General features: G+C 39.6%; 1 protein-coding gene across 1 annotated transcript; it reads right to left on the bottom strand.

Moving 5' to 3' along the window:
- Positions 1–158: 158 nt before the first annotated feature.
- Positions 159–8505, bottom strand: LOC104864009 (RNA exonuclease 5). The gene is made up of 6 exons (XM_010626699.3): positions 8264–8505; positions 7971–8112; positions 3723–3820; positions 2091–2217; positions 985–1078; positions 159–232 (listed from the first exon to the last, which is right to left on the bottom strand). Exons 1-6 carry the CDS (start codon positions 8296–8298, stop codon positions 207–209), a joined length of 522 nt encoding a protein of 173 aa, XP_010625001.1. The 5' UTR covers positions 8299–8505; the 3' UTR covers positions 159–206.
- Positions 8506–9539: the final 1034 nt, after the last annotated feature.

Here is a 9539-nt window from a genome sequence, read left to right as displayed (position 1 = left end):
AAAAAAAAAAAGTAGCCACGGCCTCTCTGGCTCCTAAATGCCTACAGAATAAAATTCAGTCTTTGTGCTCTACATTCAAAGCCTGTAGTGTGTACTCTTCATTTGCCTCTCCAGCCTCAATTCTCACCACCACTTCCTCCTGGTCCCCTCAGCATCCCCAACAAGATATATTCTTCAGTCATGTCAAATTGCTTTTTCCTTGTCTTTCACAGCTCAAGACCTTCACTTGAACCTAAAATAATTATTTTATTTACTCAAAGATACTGTTATTACTCAAAGGTAAAATAAAAAGACAAACATAGTACACATCAAACCAAACACAGCTACAGGTCAAATACAGGCATCTATTGGAAGGAGAGGGGAATAATGGAAAAGTGGGAAATTAAAAGATGCTGCTGAGACAAAAGACTGGATTGCAAAAAATGCTGAAATTATAGATGTACAACACTACACCTAGCTACCACATGGTTTCTGAGACATGAACTCTGCCTATGGTTCCTGCTAACTATTCTGGGAACCTGCCAATTAATTCTTCCTTTTAAAAAATTGCTTTTCTGCTTATGTTAGTCAGAACTGAATTTTGTTGCTTACAATAAATAAACTTGACTCATATACCTGATAATGACCTTATCTACAAAAATCAATGGGCAGTGGACTTCTCGTGAGAATTGGAGCAGGTTTTCAATGAGACGGCCTAACCTGACAATAATCTGAGGCATGGGATTCCATCACTCCCTCTCAGGATCCATACACAGAAGTTCTCATGGGTTTCCTTGAAATTTGCACAGTATAAAAGAACACAGACACCAAGAAGAGCTTGCTATGGTAGTTTCCTCACAATAGCCCACCCTGCTTTCTCTCCCTCACTCTTCACTTTTACTTTTTCAAATAAATTTTTGAAAGTGAAAAAAAAAATGGGCAAAGCATCAACCAGTCATGTCTATAAAGTCAATGGGCAAAGGATCAAACCAGTCACAGTCTTACCTTTACTGGTCTTGGACAGATCTCCAGTTGTTTTCTTTTGCAGACCAATGATATCAGCTAGAAAATTAGATGATGGAGGACCCAAGTAGAATTTCTGAAAATATATTAATAGATTCATTCAAAAATGCTTGAAAACAAAGTACTGAAAAGTCTGGACTTATTATCAAAGGTCTACACTTTAGCTGTCTGCATTATAAAATAACTGTCTCTCATTATGTCTTGTAAAATGGATAAATATTATAGAAAATTATATTTTTCAGATCATTTTATATCTACTGTTTCATTGTACAGCATGCCAAGTAATCAGGACAGAAGATATACCAGGTAAAAGAGCTTGAGAGCTCCAGCCTCATACTCACCTAGGCTTAATTTCTAACTCCAGCATTGACTAGCTATAATTTAAGTTTCTTATGCATGAAATGGGATTTAAAAATCATCTCTCCTTGGCGCACACCTGTAATCCCAGCACTCAGGAGCCTGAGGCAGGAGGATTTCTGTGAGTTCGAGACCACAGGGGTCTACATAGTGAGAACCTGTCTCAAAAAAAAAAATCATCTCTCATTGATAAGGTGATGTACACAGCACAATTAATATTGTGAATGGCATATAGAAGGTGTTCAATAAATGGAAGCAGTAAAGAAAATGAAGACTAAGGGAAATTAAATTAGGGCCCAATATGTCAAATTCCTTTAACAGTAAATGGATAAAACAGCACTAGGGAATGGAGGAGGCTATGGGAACATGGAGATGACATGCCTCTTCTCAAGATTACAAGTGATGTTCAGCTCCAGATAAGTTCTAAGAATGTCCAATCTTATGATTTTTTAAAAAGAGGTAGAAAAACACAGATTTTATGGAAATTTTACAATGTCTAAAAATACCACACTTTAAATAAAACAGGGCAATATCAACCCAGGAGCTAGATATTTGGAAATAAGTGTTTTGCCTAGATTACTAAAGACAAATCTAATTTCAGCTTGAGCTGACTCTATTTCTTGTGTTTTCTATATCCTCTGTCACTTGTTCAGCTAGGTTGCCATGGAGCATACTCTCAGATACATGTATTAATCTCAGGATAGGACCCTAATATAGTTTTCTTAACTTACATGTCTGAATGTCTTCCGCAGAAATTTGAACTCCAAATAGAACATGTAGAAATGCAACTGACTTATCCCTTGAAGAATAAAAACCACCACATTGTTCAGGTGGTTTTGTTGAAAAATTTGGCACCAACTGTTGAAAAATCAAACCAATGTATCAAAGAGTAAAGCCCTCAAATCAGTTACAGATATTCACAAGAAAAATATAAAAAGGACAACTAATTAAATGTCTCATTATCACTTCGTCTGCCTAGAACTGGAAGACAGTTATTACTGCAGAGAATTGAAATAAAAATCGCTTGAGATATATATTTATTGCATTCAAATCAAGTAAAATATCAAGTGAAATACATGCATTTAAATCCACTGTCCTACTAAAATGTTTTTCGTTTGTTTGGTTTTTGGGGTTTTTTTGGAACCAGGGATTGAACTTTGCACTTGTGAGGCAAGCGGCAGAACAAGAGCCAAATCCCTGGCCCCTACCTAAATGTTTTAAATCAGCACTAAGCTCACTTGACTAAGTTCACTTTACCACTCTTAAGACTTATCCCCCAAGAGCCCAAACTACTCTGTAGCCCTTCCTAAATCAGGTAATCAAATGGCTAGCTTCAATTGTAGATAAACTGATAGCAGTATTTGTTGATGAGAGAGACGACGTTTGAGTTACCTAGACATTTCATAGCAATCACCTCCAAGGAAAGGTGAGCATTTGAAACTATCTTTATTGGTACATACAAAAAATAATTTTCAAATGGGTTTGATAGTGCATGCCTGTAATCCCAGGACTCTCAGGGCGATAAAGAAGGATCACATGTTCAAGCCCAAAATAAAATAAGGGCTTGAGATGCAGCTTAGAGTGAAGGCTTAGGGTTTGATCCCCAGTACCAAAAAAAATCTATAATGGCATTGACAATATTAAGATACTAAAATTATCTCTCAGTTATTCATCTGTAAAAGGAAGAAAAAGACCAACTAGATAGAGCCTAGGGTTTAGCTCAGTGGTTCTGCCACCTGCCTCCCAAGCACAAGGACCTGAGTTCGATCCTTTGTAAAAAAAAAAAAAAAAAAAAAAAAAAATTGACTGGGTATATACCAGAGGAAAACACTGAGTCTACACCAGGGAAGAAAATAATTGATTGACATTATTTACATATCTTATTATCTCAACTAGGTCTATACCATGGGAAAGAAACTAAAATATCTACAGTGACCAGGCAGATACTGTTAATAAGTGAAGTAAGATAGGTAGGACACTGGAATGCCCTATCCAAGGGGAAAACCACTCAGCTCTGACAAACTGTTTCCAAGTGGGAATATAAAGACAGTTACCAAATCTTTTGAGTTTATTTTTTATTTGGGGGTGGTTTTTTTTGGAACTGGGGATCAAACTCAGGTCCTTTTGCTTGAAAGGCAGGCAGTGGAACCACTGAACTAAATCCCCAGACCTCTTTTGAGTTTTTTGTAGAAACCAAAAATCTGGATTTCTATAAAGAAATTCCCAAATTTAACTGTTGATAGCCAAGACTTTTTTTAAATTTAGGACATGCTATATGGCAAACAAAATATAAGCCATATATAGCCCTCCAAACACCAATTTGAAACTTTTGTCCATACATACAATTTAAGTTAATCTCATACCTGGGTCTAGACACAATGGATTTGCCCAGAACTGCATACTTCAGCAATTCACACAGTTGGCCAGGGGTTACCTCACAATTGGCAGATAAGCGAGCTTTCTGCAAAATAAATTTAGGCAGAGCAAACTATATAATCAACAATGGTAACAAAGCAAAGCAAGTTGTTATTCTAGTTTCTGATTTTTTAAAACATATATACAAACATAGAGGGTTCTAATTAATTGAAAACCAAGGTCTAAAACAATAACTTGATCTGCCAGGCATGGTGGCATATGTCTGTAATCCCAGCACTCTAGGAGGGTGAGGTAAGAAAATCACAAGTTTGAGCCTCATCTGAGCAACTGTCTCAAAAAAGGGAAAAAGATCGGGGGTAGTTCAGTGAGGTTGTGGGTTCAGTCCCAAGTACCACTACCACAAAAAAAAGACAATCTGTGGTACAATGTTATTAATAGAATATTTAATAAACATTGATAAGAGCCTGAATTATGTTTGGTTATATGCAAGTAATGGTAGGATGAATAAAATATGATTCATGGTATAAAGGATTCTATTTCCACTTGAAGAAAAAAATGTGACAATAATTCCAATAGAGTTTGGGTATGGTCTATCACATCTGTATATAAACAAACAGGCTATCAGCCTTGAGGGTTAGAGAGTTTGGGTGATGGCTTTACTGAGAGAACACTGGAGCCGAGCCTTGAAAATAATGAGTCTGCCAAACTGAGAGGAACATTGTGTCCAAATATGTAGTATGGTTTGGCTGATGCTGTGGAGTCAAGATTGAATGTTGCAGAATAGTTGCAGTGGGGGTAAGAATGAAGGAACCAGATCATAGATCAATATAATCTAAAATGAAGAGTCAGAATTTTGCCTATGGCAACAGGCAGTGAAGATCCCCATCTCCTTAAAAAAGCTTTGTACTGGCTATAATCCTAGCACTCAAGAAGCTAAGGTAAGGAGATCTTGAGGTCAAGGTCAGTCTGGGTTCAGCCTGTCTCAAATTTTAAAAAGGGGAAGGGAGACTTTGTACTTATATCTGGTTATTAAAGTAGTTCATGCTTGTTGTAAAAAACTCAGATAATAGACAAAAATAAAATAGATACGATATACAGTAATAGATAAATATAAAACCACCTGTACAACTCAGAGATAATTAGAACTTTTTTTTTCCTCAATACCAGAAATCAAACTCAGGACCTTGTGCTTGCCAGGGAAGTGCAGTGCCGCTGAGCTAAATCCCCAGCCCCAACACTTTTATTTTTGTCTGGGAAATAGCAGAGTATAAGAGTAAAGGATATCAGGCTAAAGCCCTGGAGTCACCTTTACCGGAGTTCAAATATCATCTTGGACAAGTGCTTTAACCTTTTAAGACTCAGTTTTTTCATCTATAGAATTATACTTCTGTCATGAGATTACTAGAAAAACCACTGAGATAGTCCTAGTGCTAATGTATTAAGCTACTGCCTGACATACCATAAGTATTTAATAAGCATCAGATATTATTATTGCTTATTTCTCCCCATGGCTTAAGCTAATGCTGAGCATTTACTTCTAGACAGGTATAAGTTGGAGCATTTTACATGTATTGTCATTTTAATTTCATAATTCTTTTTAGATGAATACTACTATTATCCCCATTTTACAATAAAGAAATGAATAAACAGGACTGGGGTAGGGGGAGTAGACACATGTAATCCTAGATCCTCAGGATACTGAAGCAGAAGAATTGCAAGCTCTCAAGCCTAGCCTGGGAAAATTAGTGAGGCCCATCTCAGAAGGGGGTGGGAATACAGTTCAATATTCCCTAAACTCAATCTTCAAAAAAGAAAAAAAGTTACAGAACATACAATCAAAATGATGCAGACTCCAAAGCCTAAGATCTTTTTTCTCTATACTATACTGTTCCCAAAAGATTTTACCATCTATTGTTTTGTATCCAATTCCCTATCCCCAACTTAATCTGTAATATCTTTCCATATCAGTTCAATGTAACATTAATTTTAATACTTGAATAATTTAAAATTTACCTAAACATTTATAATCTGAAGGAAAGTCCCTATTGAAGACTTTTTAAACATTACAAATATTATGCTCTCTCTTTATAGCATTCTTCTATTCCCATCTAATCATTCTGTCAGGATAACTTCAAAAGCAAAATGAGCACATACACTTTATATTTTGATAAATACTAATTCTTGAATTTAATTTAGTGATTTTTACCAACCAAAAGTGTATTGAGATCAATAAGGTGGGACTGAGCAAGACAGGGGTCTATATGGTAGCGAATAACCATGGTTGCCAATCATGGGATGCTAAATCTGACTAAGGTAGGAAGGGGGCCTTGTAAGAGAAGCAGTCAAGGACTAAGAGTAGAAGCCCAAGATATCCTCCTGGTAGGTTACCCCACTGTGAGGTATCAAAGGCCGAGCAAGGTCAGAAGTGCATCCATGAAGGGGAAGGGGAAAGTAATGAGGCCTGTTACGAGATGTGCAATACTGTTTAGAGTACTGACGATATCACTGTTGAGGGACAGTAATGCCTGCTGCTGTCCATGTGAGAAGGACAATGATAGCAGCCTGTCACAAGAGTGATGAGGGCATGACAAAAGGTGACCTAGTACAAGGTGATGGATCCCAAGCAAGGTAAGGATGTAGAGATGGATGGGGGTGACAATGATGTGTGTAATGATCAAATATATTACAGATAATGGGGGGCCAGGGATTTAGCTCAGTGGTACCACGCCCGTCTCACAACCACAAGGTCCTGAGTTCAATCTCTGGTTGGGGGGGATATAATGGGAATCAGATTTCTCACTATTAGAAAAAATATATATAAAAAGGAAACCAGAATGAACCATGTGGTATTAAACTGGAAGTAGATGAGCTGGGGATTTAGCTCAGTGGTGCCACCTCCTGCCTCGCAAGCACAAGATCCTGAGTTCAATCCTGGGTACCAAAATAATAATAATAATAACAATTGGGAGACAGTAATAGGAAATTTTCAATATGCACATATGTAAATGTAAAAATGTTTATTTCTGGGCTGGGGATTTAGCTCAGTGGTTTGGTGGCCTGCCTTGCAAGCACAAAGACCTGAGTTCAATCCCCAGTAAGAAAAAAAATGCTTATTTCTATATATTTGTACATAAATACATACATATCCCTTAGCTTAATCTTTTGGAGGTACTGGCATCCTATCGGCAATGAGGATATCTATAACCCACATTCTGAGATTCTAAATGTCATTCTTAGTTGAACCAGGTATTCTAGGAGAAATGACTGATTCCAGAGCTGAAGTAGAGAATACACAAAGTAAAGAAAACCACAAAGAATAAAGGAGTCAAAAGCTAGTTAATGACTAAATATTGGATATTTAAGATCAATATATTACAGATGATAACCTAGTCAACAAAATAGTTAACTGGTCCAGAATTCTTCAAAAGCAGTAAGGTGCTGAATGTGAAACTAAGGAACTGTTTGGATCGAAGAAGGTAGGACAACTAAATTTAACATGATTCTAGACTGGATTATACTGCTAAGAGTTAAGCAACCAGAGAAACTTCCACAAGATCTGAGGATTAGATGGTAGCAGCAATATATCTATATTAATTTCCTGGGTTTGATGATTGCATTGTGATTATGTACATCTATTTGTAGCAAATACACAAAAATACCTGGGGAAGGGGAGAAAAGTAAAAAACGCCATGCCAGCAACTATGTACCTTCAAGTGCTGGCTCGGGGGCAGGGGCCATTCCATATTCTTTGCAAGTTTATTATCAAGTGTGAAGTTATTTCAAAATTAAAGTGACAGAGTAAATCTTAAATTTATTGGCATGTTAACTTTTGTTTGTTCACTGATAGCTAAAAAATTGCAATCTCATTCTAATAAAAATTCTTTCATAGCACTAATTCCGGTCTAGCATTCCATATAAATTTATTTATCACACCTACTGTTTATCTTCTGTCTATTCAATAAGAGCAGAAGCCTTATTAGGGCAATGATTTTTCATTTACTCATTGATGTCGCCCAAGTGCTTCGGTCGGTGCCCGGGGTACAAGGCAGACAAAAATCTGATTATTGACTGGGGGAATGAATGAAGTATATTTAGCACTTTAATAAATGCCAGGGATGCCAGTTGTGAATTTCAAAAACAGCCTTGAAGTAGGTGCTATTAATGCCAGAATTCTTTTTTCACAGATCAGAGAGCAGGTTCCGGTGAGAATCACGGGATGGCTCCCCGCTGCTCACCTTGGCCTGGGGCTGCGTGTCCTCCAGAGCCGGACAGGCTCTCCTCGGCTCTGTCGCCCGGACCAGCTGGTTGGGAACCTGCCTCCTCTTCCTGTCCTTCCTGGGGTGCTCCCCAGTCTTTTCCTTCTCTGTCTCCATGAAGCTGGGGAGAAAAATCCGCTAAAACTGATGAAACTCGGAATCCGAGAGAACGCCAGGCACCTGACAGTTTCTGGCCTCCCTCGGCTTCTCCAACCCATTCACTGTACACAGCAGCTCCTTCCCAGCCCACCCTGAAAAGCGAAGACACCCACGGATCAGTCTCAGCCGGCGGACGCCACAGCCTCATCGCAACCACGGCCCGCAGCCAAGACCGTATGGAACCGCCTCCGCCCGCTGGCAAAAACAAAAGGGGGCGCTATCGAGAAGCTTGTCTGCCTAAAACCACTCCCCCAGCCCTTGAGTCCTGGTAAGCAAGACCAGAAGCAGCGTAGACAGGACACCCTGCCGCCGCCTCAGTTTCCGGCACAGACATCGCTGCCTCTCCGCTGCGCTGGGCGTTTGAACGGACCGGAAGTGCACCGGATGATTTCCGGCGATTGCAATTCCAAGAACCGGAAGTGTCCAGGATGGCGACCAAACGGCTAGCGCGGTACGCGGCGGGGTTCCCGGCGTGCTGTTACTCTTAGGCCTCCATTCTGGGTAGCCTTGGCGTCTCTGACCGCACTGAAAGTGTTATACCAAGCCAGCGAGAGAACACCAAGTACCGGGACACAGATAAAACTGAAAGAAGTTTATTTTACACGTGCGAACTTCACTCTTTAAAAGACGTGAAGCCCCGTTACAGGATTCTGCATAGGTTTTATAGGGTTTTTCTAAACAAAAAGTTCAAACGTAGGTCAGGGATGTCTCGCAGCTGCAAAGGTGAGAAGCTTCAGATACCTTTACTTATCTTACTCTTGTCTTACAGGGGTACTGTTTTATAGTCCCCTTTAACATCCCATCTGTTCCCGGGCAGGCTTGTTAATCAAGCTTGCAAATTAGCACAAACAGGATTTTGCAGTTTAAGCAGTTTTCTCTGTTGTTTGATAAGTGGCGGGGTACACAACAGTCTCTGGGGCCATTAGTCGGCCAACATGGAGTCACTTTAGCTCAGTCAGGTCTCACAGAAAGGTCCTTGCCTGGATCTCGGTCTCCAGCCCTCGCCTGCTTTCTGAGCGCGAGAAGGTGGAAGGCGCTTGGGGAACCCTCCATCTGGTCCGCGCGACCCTGAGCCAGTGTCTGGCCATTCTAGACTCTGGAAAGCGCTTGGATTTGACAGCACCCTGTTGCTTGTTGGGAGGTCTCAGGCAGGCGCCTCTGCAACCAGGAAGCTGTCAGCCTCCCTACTTCCAAGTGAGCCTTCCAATTCCTTACGTGGCTCACATTGTGGCCTCTGGTTTCTAAGTATGCTGTTTACATTTTCTGACTTTTAATAGCAATGTAATGTATTAATGAAGAGCATTGGCTTCAGAGTTGGGCTTTCCTGGGTTGACATACTAAAGCTGTGTTCTTTCACAAAAGACCAGTTGGTTTTTTTCAGTCATAAAA

The sequence above is a fragment of the Fukomys damarensis genome, unplaced genomic scaffold, assembly GCF_012274545.1.
Source record: "Fukomys damarensis isolate Sample0158 unplaced genomic scaffold, DMR_v1.0_HiC HiC_scaffold_79, whole genome shotgun sequence".
Classification (NCBI taxonomy): domain Eukaryota; kingdom Metazoa; phylum Chordata; class Mammalia; order Rodentia; family Bathyergidae; genus Fukomys; species Fukomys damarensis.
The sequence above is the reverse complement of the archived record's forward strand: the minus strand, read 5'-3'. Positions and strand labels throughout refer to the sequence as shown.

Excerpts from the sequence above, each read along its gene's own strand:
- LOC104864009 (XM_010626699.3), bottom strand. The coding sequence starts at position 8,298 with ATGAGGCTGTGGCGTCCGCCGGCTGAGACTGATCC. Across the intron at positions 8,113-8,263 it reads CCGCCGGCTGAGACTGATCC|CTTCATGGAGACAGAGAAGG; the intron begins GTGGGTGTCTTC and ends TTTTCTCCCCAG. Across the intron at positions 1,079-2,090 it reads TGCGGAAGACATTCAGACAT|AAATTCTACTTGGGTCCTCC; the intron begins GTAAGTTAAGAA and ends ATATATTTTCAG.